This window comes from Pan paniscus, chromosome 7 (genome assembly GCF_029289425.2).
Source record: "Pan paniscus chromosome 7, NHGRI_mPanPan1-v2.0_pri, whole genome shotgun sequence".
Lineage (NCBI taxonomy): Eukaryota > Metazoa > Chordata > Mammalia > Primates > Hominidae > Pan > Pan paniscus.
Window position 1 is genome coordinate 49,593,279 of NC_073256.2, and position 18,760 is coordinate 49,612,038.

At 35.1% G+C, this 18,760-nt stretch overlaps 1 protein-coding gene across 2 annotated transcripts in view; it reads right to left on the bottom strand.

Annotated features, from left to right (window-relative positions):
• The window catches only part of PURG (purine rich element binding protein G), a 37,854-nt gene that overhangs the window by 18,584 nt on the left and 510 nt on the right, over nt 1-18,760 (bottom strand). The window contains exon 2 of one of the 2 annotated variants that reach the window (XM_034965925.4): nt 17,832-18,701. In XM_034965925.4, the coding sequence (XP_034821816.1) occupies nt 17,832-18,695 (864 nt within the window). In that variant the 5' untranslated portion in view covers nt 18,696-18,701. Of the gene's footprint in view, nt 18,702-18,760 lie in introns of both variants that reach the window. The other variant, XM_034965926.4, reaches the window with a different exon arrangement.

Genomic DNA, 18,760 nt, shown 5'->3' on the forward strand with positions numbered 1-18,760 from the left:
GCAGCAGATCATTAAAAAAATCTGAATTATTCCAGATTATGGAATTATTTAAAATGGTTCAATACAAATAGCATTTTTCTGAAAAACTCATAAGGTAGCACTGATATAAATTGTTAAATTCATGAAACGAAGACTTAGTTATCATTATCCAAGAGTCATGATCAATCAGTTTTTGTGCTAGCTCTGAAATAATTCAGGCCGAGAAAAGACAGATGTTTTTCCCTATGGGAAGATCATAAGCAGCATACTCATAATTATAGCATTTTTGGTTATTTAGATGTATATTGCTTATAAGACTTTAAGCTTTTATTGATTTCTTAAAAAAATTTTAATAACAGAGGAAGAGAAATGCTTCAAAAGAAAAACTTTTACAGAATAAGAGTTTAAAAAATTTATTTCTCGGGTTGAGTATTTTCTTACTGCCAAAGATTTTGAAAATAACATTTGAAACAGTTCATTTGCAGAAAAATACATTTTTATTTTTTACCTATTTCCTCCCAAATTGTGTTTCTATTAAAGCTGTTTAAAGGTAAACCATTTTATACTGAATAAGCAAAGATTATTAAATCATTTAGTAAACACTAATTTGTCAAATTCCAGAAAAACTTCCAATCTACTACTTACGTTATAAAGTGTTATGGTAAAACAGTCTTAGAATGTAGACAGGAAAAAGCCAAGGAAATTCTAGGATTTAAGCCTAATTGCCCTGGTAACTCTAACCTTAAACCTTCAACAAACAAATAAAATACCAAACCAGCCAGGAAGCATAAAGTGAGATCCATAGGTCTCAAGAGGAATAAAGGCTTACCTCCCCCTGTAAATCAGTGGAAAAGCTTCCAGGATAAAATACCTTCACTCAAAGATTATAAGCATATCTTATTAGCACAATTGCTTTGTAATTGTAAATCTTTTTGCATGTGAGAATTCTAACAATACAGGAGATAAGCTTTATACTTGGAGAGCTAAATAGCAATAACTGTAAACCCATTATGGATGGGAGAAAGGTTAAGAAAACATATTGCTTATTTTAAAGAAAAGGTTGAGAAGAAAGTGTAATGGTAGTTGCCAGGCTTGCGGGGGAAAGGAAGATGGGGAGTTGTTCAATGGATATAGCTTTTCAGTTTTGCAGGACAAAAAAGTTCTGGAGATTGGTTGCATGACAAGGTGAATATACTTAACGCTACTGAACACAACATTACTGAACACTTAGAAATGCTTAAGATGGTAAATTTTATGCTATGCATTTTTTTAACCACAATTGAAAACAAACACACAAACAAACAAACAAACACACCACCACCAGAAGTGAGGCATTCAAAGATTAACTAGATTGACTAAGGCAATTTTTTTCTACTCCTGATAAATGATAGGTTTATACTGCATATATATTAAAAAAAAAAAAAAGAGGTTGAGAAATGTCATTTGAGACGTAAAGGGTCAACTTTTGAGACTGAAAGACCAGTCGCTTGGCTCTAAAGACTCTGAATGTTTGGTTGTGAAATCCAGGGAGTATGAAACCAGTGGACTGATGTCAAGTAAGACCAGACAGACAGAACTTGAGTTTAGGAGGTGGGTGAGAAACTGGCATTTCCAGTAATCACTGCCCAGAAAGCTGGCCAATATGATAGCATACAAAATCTTAAACACCTGGATTTATGCATTTAGCCTCTCTGTGTTTAAAGTGAGCCCTGGCTGGGTGCAGTGCCTCATGCCTGTAATCCCAGCACTTTGGAAGGCCGAGGTGGGAGAAATGCTTGAGCCCAGGACTTTAACACCAGCTGGGTCAACATAAAGAGATGCTGTCATTACAAAAAATAAAAAAAAATTCGCCAGGCATGGTGGCATGCACCTATGGTCCCAGCTACTTGGGAGGCTGAGGTGGGAGGACTGCTTGTGCCTGCCAAGTCGAGGCTGCAGTGAGCTGTGATTGGGCCACTGCACTCCAGCTTGTGTGACAGAACAAGACCCTGTCTCAAAAACAAACAAACAAACAATGACAAAAACAAACAAACAAACCAAGGCCGGGCACAGTGGCTCACACCTGTAATTCCAGCACTTTGGGAGGCCAAGGCGGGCAGGTCAGCTGAGGCTAGGAGTTTGACACCAGCCTGGCCAACATGGTGAAACCCTGTCTCTATCAAAAATACAAAAATTAGCCAGGCACAGTGGCACATGCCTGTAGTCCCAGCTACTCAGGAGGCCGAGGCATGAGAATCACTTGAACCTGGGAGGTGGAGGTTGCAGTGAGCTGAGATCGCACCACTGCACCCCAGCCTGGGCAACAGAGTGAGACTCTGTCTCAAAAATAAATAAATAAATAGATAAATAAATACATAGATAAATAAATAAATAAAATAAAGTGAGCCCTGGATACTACTTATTAATATTGTAACTAAAAAAATCATCATTCCATGGTGTCATGACTGACAGTATTTAAAACTTAAGCAATTTGTGCTGGAAAAACGATATGGAAGAAAGAATGCAAGTCTAACAAGAAACAAAAAAAAAAAAAAAAAAAAGAAAGAACGCAAGTCCACAGTCTAAGTCAATGACAAAGAGTGGCTTCCAGACCACTTGTATCAGAATGAGTAAGATGATGAAAAATGCCAATTTCTGAACCCCTCTCTTGAACCAATCAAATCAGAATCTCTGAGGATGGGGACCAAACCTGTATTTTTATTTAATACACCTGCACACTTCTGTTTGAGAATCACTGGACTAAAATTTAAAGGATGCAACTGCTGTCATTTTAATGGGGGTTAGAACTCATTAGAAGCAAATGTAGAGTTTAATACTTAAGAGTATCTTTGATGACATCATCATGGCCATCATTCTAGTTTCTCAGAGGCATAGTGGAGATGCTCTGCTCTTTTAAAGGAGAGATAATCAAAAGAAAAAAGAAAAAAGGAAAGAGATTTCAAATAATCTCTTTCACATATTAGAAGAGACACATTCCAGGTGAGTCACATGGTAGTTTGTGCTGCAACTGCCAGCTATCTGGCTAAGCTAGAAATTTTTAGAGCTACAATGAAAACTTTTGTGTCTCTAAAGCAGGAATGATAAATAGCAAATATTTGGCATGAACACTGTTTTTTCCCTCTCCCTGTAGATACAAACACAGCACTTTAGGGCAGCCAATCAATTGCAAATACAAGCGAGATGAAACCCATTTACCACTACTTCTCCAGGGACAAGAAAAAGGTGAATAGGATTGGGATCTCTTTTAAAATTTTTTACACATATATGTAAAAAATTGTATATATATGCATGTGCAATATATGTATGTTTAATATATATTACACATACTCTCTGTAAGAGATTATATATCTATATCTATATCTATCTATTATATATAAAGGGTATGTAATATTTATCTGGAGGAATAAAATTTGCTTAGCCAAATATTTAGAAATGTGCAATATAGTTTATAGATGTTTGTGTGATAACATTTAAATCACTCAGATCTCTCCATAAAAGCTACTATTTGCCCACTTGAAATCTGGAAATGTTACAGTATCACAAGAAAGCACAGATGATTAGAAGAAGTGACAAGAAAAAAGTGGACACCACCAGGGAGAATCGAGTTTCATATGAATTCACTAGGTCCTGAATTTAGATATGATTGCATTTGTAGCAATAATGAACTTACTTGGAAACTTGTTGTCTAAAACAAAAAATTTAAGATGAAATTAGCAAACGATGTTGCTTCTTTCCACCTTAATTAGCAGTGCAAGAAAAAATGGAGAAAGATATTATAGATGTTTCGACTTTTAAACAGAATTTAATGTAAATTTTTATAAAGAAAAAATTTGATAATATCCAATAATTTGGTTTTCCAATTTACCCTACTGCCTCTTGTGTCATTCTAAATAAACCGACAGCAGGTACTTTTGAAATAGCACTATAAATACTAAATTTATTCCTTCATATTTTTGAAAACAGATTGAAAGTGAAAAGTTTCTTTGAAGATTATAAAAGGTAGACTTAATCTTACAGAATAAATTTCATAAATACTATTTAACTAGTCATTTAATTAATAAAGTTCATGAAAATTTAAAACCTAGTTCTTACGTTGTTTTGCAATAACAAAGGATGGGAAGAAGGATTTCTTTTCTTTATATGTTTTCACAATAATATTAGAAAATTTGAAATCACACTTCTTTATCCAAACCAGTAAATTAACAGAAGGCCTGAAGGCAAAAGTTCCAATGATTATTTCCAATAAATTCTGAATCCCTCAGAGTGGAGAAGAATCTGAGCCATAACAATTCACCTTTTCTGATTTATTAATTCCCTTTATGCATCCCACATTCAGTGCATGCCTAAATAATTAATTCCAGGAGCAGAGAAGTCATGCAATCCTTAAAGTTTGCCCTAATGTTGAGCTGAAGTCTACTATAAATTTATTCTGCCTGAAGCCTATTCAAAGTATAATTCTAACACTTAATTTTTTTAAATCTAAAATTTATCTTGTAGCCATAATGCAAATGAATAGAGAATTTTAAAAAAAGTTACATTGCCTATAATGATCCATTTGAGTTTGTGACTATCTCTGTTATGTCAGCAGTTAGTTAATCATTTTCACAATTAGGAACTCATTCAGTTTTCTGGAGTGCTAATCATTCAAAGGTAGTAGCTGTTAAGAGAAGTCAATGAACTTGCAGAACTGCCAAATGTCTATGTATGAATTAATTTAATACTTCAATACAATGTAATCCACTAGAATGACAGCATTAAGGTTTATATATAGTTATAGATATTATATAGATTTAGACATAAAATATGGTTTTATTATTGGGAGGCTGAGGCGGGCGGATCACGAGGTCAGGAGATCGAGACTATTCTGGCTAACATGGTGAAAACCCGTCTCTACTAAAGAATAGAAAAAATTAGGCGTTGTGGCGGGCGCCTGTAGTCCCAGCTACTCGGGAGGCTGAGGCAGGAGAATGGCATGAACCCGGGAGGCGGAGCTTGCAGTGAGCCGAGATCGCGCCACTGCACTCCAGCCTGGGTGACAGAGCGAGACTCTGTCTCAAAAAAAAAAAAAAAAAAAAAAAAAAAAAAAAATATATATATATATATATATATGGCTTTAATTTTGATCAACATATTAATTATAGTACAGAATACCTACAAAGTTGTCAAGCATAGAATAAATTATTTAAAAATATGTTAGTTATAGAAAATGGGCTCAATGAGTGTTCAGGTGAAACACCTCTAATTTTTTTTTTTTTTTTTTTTTTTAGAGGGAGTCTTGCTCTGTTGCCCAGGCTGGAGTCTAGTGGCTCAATCTTGGCTCACTGCAATCTCCACTTCCTGTGTTCAAGTGATTCTCCTGCCTCAGCCTCCCAAGTAGCTGGGATTACAGGAGCCTGCCAACACGCCTGGCTAATTTTTGTATTTTAGTAGAGACGGGGTTTCACTATGTAGGTCAAGCTGATCTTGAACTCCTGACCTCAAATGGTCTGCCTGCCTCTGCCTCCCAAAGTGTTGGGATTACAGGTGTGAGCTACCATGCCCAGCCAATATCTCTTTTTTCTTTGTTTTTTGTGAGATGGAGTCTCACTCTGTCATCCCCATGCCTGGCTAATTTTTTGTATTTTTAGTAGAGATGGGGTTTCACTATGTTAGCCAGGCTGGTCTCGAACACCTGACCTTGTGATCCACCCGCCTCGGCCTCCCAAAGTGCTGGGAGTAGAGGTGTGAGCCACCATGTCTGGCCCAATATCTCTAATTTTAAAGCAGTGAGTTCAATTGCTGATCTAAAGAAAAGTACTGTAGGCTGGGGGTGGTGGCTCATGCCTATAATCCCACCACTTTGGGAGGCCAAGGCGGGTGGATCACCTGCGGTCAGGAGTTCGAGACCAGCCTGGCCAACATGGCAAAACCCTGTTTCTACCAAGAATACAAAAATCAGCTGGGCGTGGTGGCACGCGCCTGTAATCCCAGCTACTCGGGAGGCTGAGGCCGGAGAATCGCTTGAACCTGGGAGGCAGAGTTTGCAGACAAAAAAAGGTACTATAAACACAGTACAGTATATAGTTCCTCCATTCTATACGTACAGAGAGGATACAGGAAGATGGTAAAAATGCGATATGCTTTTAGAAGAAATTAGTATATTTCTCACCATTTATATATCTTAAGAGATAATCAGCAATTTAAGCTCTAGCCTTTAAATTCTGTTTACTTAGCGTATTCTAGTAACTATGAACAATTTGAGCTACATGATGTATGTCACAAAATGGAAAACTAAGGGATTAAATTAATTCCAAGGTCTTTCAAGTCCTAATATTTAATAGTCATTAAACTTGTATTAATAATTCTTAGGTAGAGAAATTGTTCACTTTTCTTTACCAAGATTTATATACTATAATTACAAAATAAATTAAAAATATGCATCAGTCTCCATATATTTAAAAGCTAAGCTTTTCACATGAGGCTTCATAACTGTTAATTCCTATCAGATTTCTCTCAAGATAGCTGTTGAAAAATGAGAGGGAATCAGAAAGGTTATTCAAAAGGGAAGAAAATAATTTTTTACAAAACTCTGGTCAACTTATTAAAAAGTTGCTTGTTTCAAGATTTGTAAGCTTGTCAAGGCAGAAGAAGGAGTAGCTCTCAGCCTTCTTTCTACCCAGATACCCTAGTTGTTTTGACTGAGTTTTTCCATCACTATCTTCTGTAGCTAAGGTAAAATCTCATCAGCTGACAGCAGTGTGGTTCTTAAAGTGCGGTCCCCCTAGATCACAGCATCCACTCTCCTTGGGACTGTTAGAAATGCATATTCTTGGTCTTCTCCCCACCTCACCAGTCCTACTGAACAGAAACTCTGAGCTGGGGCCAGCAATCTGTGGTTTAACAAACCATCAAGATGATTTGTATTCACATTGAAGTTTGAAAATTAGTGCCCTATAGTAATGGGGAAAAATATGTATCTGTAAATGGAGAATTATCTGTTTATTGTACTGGAATTAAGAGAAAGAGGAGGAAATTTGGTAATTAAATATGAAAATGAGTGGAATGATATAGGGAGGAGTATGGCAGGAAAAGTTGTGAGACATCAATAAGATGGCAGGAAAAAGTTGTGAGAAATCAATAAAACTTCCAAAAATATTGATAAGATTTATTTTGAAACTAAGATAACGTAACCAGTTGTTTTTGGTTCATGAAAATGAAATTGTAGACCCATAGTGAATAGTAATTTGTCTCCTCTCTGCCCTTAGGGATGAAACTGTGAAGCTCTTCTACATTCTTATGATCTGATCCCTTTAAAAAGTTATGATCCCTTTAAAAAGTTTATTGGAAATAGTTGATCAAGATTAGAGGTTTTATCTGTAAACTAAAGATCAAATAACTTGTATTTATTAGCACCAACTTTAACCAATGGAATCCTCACATAAGCCAAGTGTCTCTTTGGTGAGACTAGTCCCACATATAGGGGATGGTTTTGGATAAAATAATTCCAAGTGAGCTGAGGCAGATGTATAGTGGCGGCTGGGGGTAGACTGTGCTTTATTAGAGTTGGAAGGATCAGCTTCACAGGAAATCTGAAAGGCAGTTTGGCCTAACTGAATGGGCACAATCTTTGGCTTTGGTGTAAATTTGGGTTCAAATACATTAGTTCTGATATTCTGAACCAGTTTATAAACCTCTGGAAAATCATATGAAAATGGGGATAATAGGGTTGTTATAAGGATTAGGAATAGTAGCTATAAGGGGCCCAGCTATGTCTAGTATACAGTGGGTGGTCAATAAGCAATAGTTATTACTACTAATAAATCTTAATTGACTCTTCCGTTTCTTACCACCTGCTCTTTTAAAATGGTCATGGTGAAACTTCTCTAGGGACCAAATTCATTTCTTTCTTTCTTTTTTTTTTTTTTTGAGATGGCGTCTCACTCCGTTGCCCAGGCAGGAGTGCAGTGGTGCCATCTCAGCTCACTGCAACCTCCGCCTCCTGGGTTCAAGCGATTCTCCTGCCTCAGCCTTCTGACTAGCTGGGATTACAGGAGCGTGCCCCCATGCCTGGCTAATTTTGGTATTTTTAGTAGAGACGGAGTTTAACCATGTTGGTCAGGCTGGTCTTGAACTCCTGAACTTAAGTGATCCGCCCGCCTTGGCCTCCCAAAGTGCTGGGATTACAGGCGTGAGCCACCACACCCAGCCTAAATTCATTTCTGAAATTACCTGTCAATCATGCTCGTCAAAAATATTTTCTGAAGATGCACTGTGTATTGAAAAGTTGGAGGAACTGACCTTTCAGTTCATGTCATCCCAAGTCAAATCTGTTTTCTATTCATCCTAAACTGTCATATAGAAATCTGGCAAGAGTGTGGAGAACAGTTCAGTGAAGTAGTAACCCTTCTTTCTTACAGTCTATAGATCAAGCTCACAGGGCAATTTCTAGATTTTCAAAGAGCAGCTCTGGTCTCTATTATGTTTCAATTGTCTTCTGAACAAATAAATAGGATGGAGTGGGTCCATGTGATAGTGAAAGAAATTAATGCCCTTACCCACTTCCAATAGGGTACAGTGTACAGGAGGGAAGAAGGAAAGAGGATTATAATGAATGGAATTTTAGAATTCTATTTTTACAACTGATTATAACATGAGATACCCTTTTTGGAACATTTACTAAGCAGCAAAAGATTTTGTTCTATTGACATTCTAGACTGACAAATCATTGGAATAAACCACATTGCTAGTTTGAAGAACCTAGAAATAAAATACAGCGGTCTCTGAAGTAAATTAGCAAATGATAAGGAATGTTGTGAATTTGGGTGTCTGTATATATCTTTATCTTTACTCCTACATCATTTTCTATGGCTCTGTTGTTTTATTTTGCTCGGCAGTTTTGGCACGTAGGTGACTTCTTTTGGTAAAGTTGCTTAGAATATCTGATGGGAAGCTGAGGAAAGTTTCTACAAAATGGCAAGGGTAAAGAACTGCCAAACTAAACTATTCTCTCAAATCCCACTTAGATTTCAAACACCACTGAAAAAGAAGCAATCAAGGATTTAAAATGTATCTGCTATTTTGAGAAGAGGGAGGAGAAAAGAGAGAAAACATTTTCTAACAACAGCCAATTCATTCTATAGAATTTGTTGAAAACAGACCAACCAAATTGCTATTTTGAACCACCACCAGGGCAAAGATTAGTTATCATATGGAATGTTTCCGTAATGGAATTTATGTGCACAGAAACTTTTGAAATTAGCAAAATACACATGCATATGCACTTGAAAATACACTTCAGTTACCCTTAAATGGAGTCTTTGATAAACAAATAGGCACTAAAAGAGAAGTCTAGGGAGAAACATGTCACTCTTTTTTAAGCCTCTTCACTGGCAGTGGCGGGGCACTGCATAGCTGAGGACTGGGGTGCTTAAATACATGCTTCTCTGCATTCCAGCCTGGGCGATAGAGCGAGACTGCATCTCAAAAAAAAAAAAAAAAGTAATAATAAATAAATAAATAAATAAATAAATAAATAAATAAATAAAATGCTTCTAAGACAAAACCCTTGTGTGCTGCTTCTTCTCTTTTCCAATCACCATCCTTTGATGTTTCTTAAGGCTAAAAAAACCCCCCAAACCATTAGATGTTTAATCTTTGCATACCCTAGTAGTTACAAGTCCTCTAAAACAGAACCATACAGTTCACAGGTCAGTATCCTTTCTGATGGTCTTTGTCAGACATCATTATTTCTAGCATAGGATATTGGACAGGATCAACAAAAAGGAATCGAAGACAGTAGGGACCACTACCATGACAGCTGCAGTATTATTTGGCAATGTGATCTATGGTTATTTTAGGAACAATGGCATTTCAGGAAGTGATATTAATCTGTAAAATTCCTTTGCCATGCAGAATATAAAAAATGATTACAGAATATGCAGAAAAAAGCAATGCTCCTTCCAAATAATGAGATATTTGATATAATAAGGAGATGGGAAATAATCAATATTTAAAAATATTCCTTTAAAAAAATTAAAGTTTAGGATAGTTATGTAGTTAGTATACAACAACTTGGTCTTAATAAGGACTAGAAACAAAATTTTATTTTGTGTGGCTAAAGAAATACATACATATTATAAAACTGACATTTTTTTGCATTGTTCCGTTGGGTATCATCACAGGTTGCTGCATCATTATAGTTGTTTTTAATGTAAACAGATAAAGTCTCACACTTTCCAACTCTGGTATTATCCATCTATTTTTCCTTTCACAGTCCACTGATACAGAATTTTAAACGTTTAGAGTAGGAGGGAACCTTAGCTTCCAGCACAATATTGTTCATCTTTCACATGAGGAAATCATCCAACAGAAGTTGAATGATTTACTCAGGGTCAGGCCGCACCTTGGCAGAATTACGTCTTATTATTCTTTCTCAAATGCTCTTTTAAAGGTTAAACAGAGGTTGAGTTTTGAGAATGACTTATTTCTCTTAGATGAATTTCGTTACAGACAAGCAAAATAATCAGCCACTATCTTTCTCTTTTCTATTTCTTCTTTTCTAGGCAACAACCTCATTGAATCCACAACAAAATCCTGAAGATTTCTGTATTATCCAAGAGAACCATTTTCTTTAAGAAAAATAAAATACTAAATATGTTTTGAATATAAAAGTTTCTGATAAAAGTAATCCTGACTTTAATCAGATCAAGATAATCAGATTTATACCATTATTTTGATAAAGACAAAAAAAACAACATAAGCTTTTTTTCCCCAGTCTTACACTTTGAGCAACTCTTTTAAATACTATAAACACTTTTCATTAGGGACAATTTTTCCCTTTCCCTAGGAAAATGAAAACCGAATAGAAAAATTTTTTGCAAAAATTAAGTTTAAGAGGGTAAAATGTGAAGACAGAGAACTGCTACTTAATCAGAAATAAGTTAACAATATTAAACAGGAAAGTATATATTCCATTTAAATGAGTTTTTTTCTTCATATTCATATCACAAAGTAACTTCACTATAGCAGCACTAATTCATTATGTTTTTATTTACTGGTGGATGTCACTGGCCTCAATAAAAATATGTAATTTTTCATAAGAAATATTCAAAAGAACATAAAGTTTGAAAAATATAATTTACCAGAAAGCACCAACATGGGAAGCTCTTCAATTAAGGATGGGAAATTATTAATATGCTTTAGCCTAAATTTAAGCAAAATTCATTCCTAAAGATGAATTTTTAATGAATTTTATAATGAATTATTCAGCATGAAAATAAAGGGAGCAAACTTTTATGCTTTTAAAATATGTTTAAGAGGATCTTATCTTTTAACAACACCTCTTTCATTTTGTAAACAGGACATTATGCTACCAAATATAGAGTTATTATTCTAAAGTTTAAAGCAATGCTTTAAATTTTTAAACCTTATGACATGTTCATAAAATTCACGGATACCAATCCATGAAAAAATTCTTCTTCCTCAACCCACATTTTTAAAGATATTTACAATTGTATTGGATCTTTTACTCTGGTTGCTTTAATTCATAATTAGATAGCATCTTTCAGGACTCAAGTATGGGATCTTTCATTTTTCAGATAATTTTTTCTCAGTGGTCAATAGAAAAGTCATATCAAAATGCACTCTTGATGGGAATGAAAAGAGAATTATGATTTTTGGGGATGGGTGCTCACAAAACTATTAAAGCAGCTTTGTTTATGTTTATAGGACTAGTAATAATGCTAACTTCATTAAAAAATTATATTGACCATTTTATATTCTTCCAGCAGAGAGACAGTTTAGCTGTACTTGTAACCTCACAGCACTCCAGTTTTTACTCATTCCCCAAATCATCCCACCGCCTTTGGTCCCAAGACTACTGACAGACTCTTGGTCCTTCAGTGAAAAATCAATGCTTTAAACAATCGGGTCTAGAGTTACCTGTTTGCTTAAACTTGGATTTGATGAGGTTGCTAAATGAACATTATACCTTTCTCATAAAGATAAAGGCTTCATGCTAATAAAGTATTTCAACAGAATTATGCCTTTTTACTATAGTTCTAATACTCATTTGCTCTTATAAGGGCAAGGTCTTTGGATAAAGATAATAGTAACAGAATTAGTAAAAATTGACTGAACGTGATACTTTATTAAAGCTTTTAAATATGGGTGTTTTTCATTAGGGAATACGGTTTAAGATAACACTTGGTTAAATTATTTAATATCCTGGCACTCCTGAAGTGCACTACTTCAGGAAAAAGACCAATATATTTGTGAAGGGAATACAGGAAGGCAAGATGGCTAGGAAGAGAGAAAGGAAACTAGTAGGATGAACTGAATATTTGTATATTTAAAATACACATATATTTGCACTTTAAGTAAATACCAATGGGATTCATTCAAAATTTCCTTGATATTTCCTTGGTATAGTTAATATATTTCAAATTAAGTGATATGTTAACTAGCTCAAGTATGATATCTAAGTTAAAAAAAAGTCACTTAAAATGACAGATCTGAAATTGAATCTACTAGGTACAAGATAGTATATATAATATGTTTTCATCTGTATGTTTTAAAAAGAATATATATATATATACATACACATATACTTGTATATGCAGAGTAACTCTAGAAGGATACACAAGAAATTGCTAACATTGGTTGCTACTTTTCACCCTCTACCCATCTGTACTGTTTCCATTTTGTACTATATGTATGTTTTTCCCCATTCAAAAATATTGATTAAAATCTCATTACCAAAATAAATTTAAATGATTTAAAATAGCATGTCAAATTAATAACAAGTACGGATTTTTTCCATTATACATGAAAATATATACTTATACATATATTATTTTTCTAAGCTCTACCTACTAAATTTGGGTATATTTTCTTTACGACAGAGTTACTGTGATCTGAAAACCCAATTTTCACATGATATTAAGTTGGGAAAAACACATTTTCCCTGAACTTCATTGCTACAGTATGGTGGACTATGAGTTGTTTCAACAGCATGTTAACATACTTATTCTTTTTCTCTGATGGGCTAGCCATTAGCCACCATTTCTCTTTGAAATTCAAGAAATATTTAAGGAAATTTCAGAAGGATTTAAGATCCTTTTCAGGCAGTGATAAATATTACACCTGTATTATTCTGTAGGCATAGAATCAATGTTAACTCCTCTTTGTATGTTGTCAAAGATGTTTGGTGTTTTAGTAAAGACAGACTTCAAACTAAGTGGTGACTAAGCAAACCCCTTACATAAAGCTTTGAATAGGATTTCATAAATAGTTCCAATGAAAAACATTTGGAGATAAGAAGGAAAAAAAGCTCACACTTACGAAAAAATTATTTTCAGAAAACCACTTAAAATTCAAATTAAGTCCTATTCATTTAAATATTAAAATATACCATAAACCCAAATTTAAAGGAATGATAATACATACATCAGCTTTCAATGGTAGCTGCTTATTTAAAATGAGCATCTGAGGGTATATTCCAGTTTCATCCTCTTCAAATTGTGCAGCTCAGATAAATGTTTATTTTATGGAAAATATTTGCAAAATTACAATATAAATACATGATTATATTAAGGTAGGATGACTATATAATTTATTCTTATCTATAGATATAAAATGAACTCAGTAAATATAGCACACTCTTGATGAATTGTTAGTACACAGTGTTTCTCAGTAAAGTATTATTAAGCAACAGTTATCTAATTTTCAAATGTACATCTTAAGAAGCTTTTAAGATGGAAGGATACACTAAATCCCCCAATACCCTTTTTAGTTGGTGAAGGTTAGTACTTCAGTGAATTCTGAGATATCATATTTGTGTTAGTGACTGTTCATAGGTTCCTTGCATTTCCTTAACTTGAAACCTTACTTCTTTAGTCTGAATGTTCTTTAAATAATGCCACATCAGCTAACCACACTTTTAATTTGAGTATAATATTATGTACTGCATATTTATTTATTACTTAAACACATATCAACAATGAAACAATGATTGAAAAAAATTTTGTCTAGACAAATTCCCCAAATTAACTGTCAGGGCACTGTGGGGAATCTCAACTAAATATAGTCTCAACTGTAATAAGAATTTGGGTTAGAAATAGTATTTTATTTATTCTAGTTCTTAAGACATCAAATGTGAACTCTACTTTAAAATTCTTTGTTAAATATACTGGGATTTGTTTCAAAAGCATCTTCTACCCTTCTCCATTACACTGATTTAATGGAAACCTGTTACAACAACAGTTCCAACACAAACATATGCATGCACGGGATCACCTTATAGATTCTAGCTACATAGTTATTGAAACACATCCCACCTGTCAAGTGGCATAAATGTACATCTTCTATATACAAAAGGTAAAGTGCATTATTAAATTAGTGAACTGACAGATTGTCTGCCTGGACCATACAGCTTTCAAATAGACAAATGTGAAATTCTCATATTAGAACCAATTATTTCAAGAGGTTCCAACTAGCTTTTCCACCCTGTCATTTATTTTTTTGGCCATGCTCTTTAGTGCAAATAAGCTTGTGTTTGACTCAAGTTTCAGGGACATGGCAGTCTGGGGCTTTAACAAGGAAAATTATAAAATGTAGAAGAACTTTAATATCTTTATAATACATTGCATCTTTTGCATATAAGCAACAGATTAGTGCTGCTTTCAATTGCTAGGAGCACACTGCCAACTATCAAGAGGAACCCGTTTCCAAATTTCATACTATTAGCTTATATTACTACAGTTTTGAGCCTGTACCACATTATGCTTGGATTATTATGTGCAAACATCATCAGTGTTTTAGAATTATACAGTGAACTAGTACTTTTGGTTACTAACTTTCATGCTCATTTTTTAACTTCTAACTTCCAGTTGCCTTAAGAGTTTAATGTCTTCAAGGCAGGGATTCTGTTATTTTGAAGGATACCATGAACACTTGCAGCTCCATGTATGTTACAAATGACAATAAATAAAATGCATATTGCACAGATAAGAATAGTAGCTTATTTTATAAGATACATGGCAATACATGTCCTAAGACCAGAGTTTTGAACTGGATCATATTTAATTATGGCTAATGAATTCTTGGGAATTTTAAGTATCAAAAAGTCATAGCATCATCTCATTTTTGAATGATTAACTATGAAAAAAATGAAACAAAAGGACTGGCAGAAGGCTTAATAATTTTAGAGTATACTCAATTGCCAGTATATATGCATCTATTTAATCTGCAGCTTTGAGATGGTAAAAACTTTGAAGTATACATACAAAGTAGAAAATCTGGCTGCTTAACTAATTCTTTACTTAAATAATTAATGGAAAACTAAATTTAATAATGTTTATATACAATGAGTTAAAGATATTTATCTTTAAGTCTGACATGGTATTGTATGTATGTATACACACATATATATGTATACATGTATATACATATGTCTGTGTGTATATATATATATATAGACACATACCCAAATCTTATCAGACCCAAAAGGTAAAAGGAAATCATTTAGACCTAATGGATATAAATATTTTAGAAAGGAAGACTTTAAGAGAGTGTATACACTCATAGCAATAGCGATAGGAACAATCAAATACTAGAATATTCACAGCTCCAGTTTGCCAAAATCTGACAGGTTGATTATTATTAATAGGCACTATGATGGGCAGCAATAACAATCAGTAGTACAGTAATTCAAGTGCACATCACTCCTTCATAGACCAAAAACTACTTTTTTAGCAAGCCTACATAGTTATTTTACAGTTAGGACTGTTTAAAAATCCTTGCTACTTTTAGAGTCTCAACACCCACCATGTGCTATTAGCTCTAGTACTAACATTATCTCCTAACCTTCAGTTGTTCCATAGTGATCCAGATGGTCCACAATTATAATGAACTAATGAGATTCCTTCACGCTACTAGAGGAAATGTGAAATACAATCTGCAAACCAACACTAGTATATATGTCGGGGTTACTGATTGCTTGTTCTTAAGTAACATAAACCAATGAAATTAATTTTTTTAATTCATACCATCAAGTTTTCTTAGTGACCTCACGTAAAGGTATTGGGGGACAAAACTCTGGAAGAAAAAAATCGCTGATATAATTTTAAATTACTTTTAGCATATAAAAGAAGAGCTACATTCTGATTTGAATCCATGCAGCCAGCTCTCATCAATGAGAGTGATATTTGGGGGTTGAAATCAGTGTTCTGGCTCTTAAATATGATTAGATGGACTTATTGTGTGGGAGGTGAATAAAGCCAAGATAAAAGACAATAATTTCATTCAGAAGAAAATATAGCTGAATAGATGTAATTTCAGTCAGTTAATACAGGATGGGTTGGTACACATATAACACTATATCCACTTGTTTAAAAAATTGCTTAGGTGTTGAAAAATTGCTGTGGCACTTCCTGGAAAGTAATTTTTAATACAGGTAAATGGGTGAGTCTTGTGTAAAGTCAGAAAGAGCACCTTGGAAAATGCCTGAATTTTCCTTTCAAATATATTTATAACCAATCTTCAAATAATATTTTTCTCAGACTGGAAATTTGTATTCTAAATTATTTTTAGAAAAAAAAAATCCCCACCCCCTCCAGAATTAAAACACCTGTAAAATTCAGGATTATATTGGAAGTGTTGACATGGTTTTAAGGGTAGCAATTGCAAAAGTGCTACTAAAATATATTATTACAGGTATATTTTTATATCAGTTAATTGGTACACCAACCCTTCTGAAAGAGTGTTAAAGAAGAAGCATAAAGTATAACACCTTGAGTCCATGATATATTTTGGGGAAGAAACCTCTTGCAATCTTCAAATTAGCATGAAAAGCTACACCACCAAGATTTCCATAGCAAAGCCATTGGATGAAGCCTCCCACTCAATGTGACATAAAAGTAATTCCTGAAACTTTGGAAAGTCAATAAAAATATATGGAACATTAAGTAGAGGTAAAGAAGGGATTGTAACTAAACTCAGAATAACCAATTAAAACTCTCCCATGGCTTTGATATGGCAACTATAAAATGTAGGGTTACCACAAAGTTTGAAATTATAGAATACTATAGTATTCTTAAGAAATATTATGACATTATATTTTTAAGGTTTAATTAGATAATAAGATTTGATCCTTTGATGGTATATTCAGTTATTCAACGGACAATATACGTCTACTTGTACTTTTATATGTAAATATTTATATATACCGGAGGTCAATTTCTGTTTCTGTGGTAACTGCCCTACAGGTAAGCTTAGCAGCTTTTAATGAAGTAGGATTGAAATACTTTTGGGGGAATTTGTTAAATAGAAAGTCACACTTCTATTTAAGTATATGTATCTTTTTTCGGGATTATGTCATAGTGCAATGTAAATCTTAGTTATGGTATTTAGAATGTCAGAATGTCACATTTTGTGCTGATTTGCATACTTCAATAGTCTGGAGCAGTTGAAGCAGCTAAACTATTTAGCTCTGGGAAGGTTGGAATTCCCGTAAGAATTATAGTGATCTATGTGTAACATAACATGAGAATCAGACTTCCTGAAGTATCAACTACTAGAGGTATTACTAATAACAACGGGCCAAAAAAGAGGAAAAACTTCTTCAAAGGATAATGGATCAGTACTTTTAGCCAATTTGTGATTTTAAATTTTGCCTGATGGAGTTCAATTTCACTCTAGTCGAGGCATTCTTGTTCTTCACCACTGGCCTTTCTGCCATCCATTCTCTTTTCTTTATGGCTGTTGCAAATTTTCCTCATCTCTTCTTCATACTTGATAAAATTCTCCCCAAACCTTGTCCAAGCTTTGAATGGAACAGTAATAGTATTACGGTAAGGTGGTCTCACCTCACTTACCTTCAGGAAAATTCCATATTTATTAGAGCCCACATCAAAGTAGAACCTTTTATTGTCCACTCTGAAAGAAGTCCCCTCTGGGAGTTCAAGCGGGTCATCGTCTCCACCTCTTCGTTCTTCTATGTCTCCTTCGCCATAGTCTTCAATCAGCTGAACCAAGGCATCACGAAACTCAATCATTCCTTGTGCTGGGAGGACAATAGTCTGTTCTTGGCCCAAACTGTGGCCAAAATAACCTATCATGCCAGTCCCCCGCATCATGGTTTGTCTAATTCGTAGGAAGCGACCCCGCTGATTTTCCTTTAGGTCTAGGTAATATTTCCTATTGTCCCTCTCGATATAGTCTGTTTTCAGGACACTGTGAGGATGCTCTTCGGACCCCACCGAGACTGGTGGGGAGGGTGCCGAGTGCTTCTGCCTCCTTCTGGAGCCTTGCTCTTTGCTGTGGCCATGCTCTTGCCGGTGGCCTTTCAGGCCCAGGTGGGCATAGTGCTCGATGAAGTCCCCTAGACAGTCCTTCAGCTCCGCTGCCACAGACAGGGAGAGGGTCAGTTTACTCTTTCTGATGTTGTCCTGCCGGCCTCTCCCTATCCAGACTTCGGCTATCTTTAGGAAGCGGCCCCGGGAGCTTTGCTTCACGTCTAGGTAAAACCTCTTTTTCTGGATGTCCACTCGTTTGGAGGCCAGCTCCTGGATTTCGGCTGCGCCCCCGGCCTGATTAGGGGTGGCTGAGGCCGCGTAGTGGGGGTAGTGGGAGTGCTGGGCCTGGGGATAGAGTCTACTCTTGCTTAGGCCAGAGCCCCCTACATTCTTGCCTCCGCGGCCGCGGCCGCCGCCGCCTCCCCTTCGCCTGGCTCTTTCCATCTTCAGCTGCAAGTGACAAACAGACACACGGGATGGGGTGGGGGAGGGGTGTTGAGAACAATCGC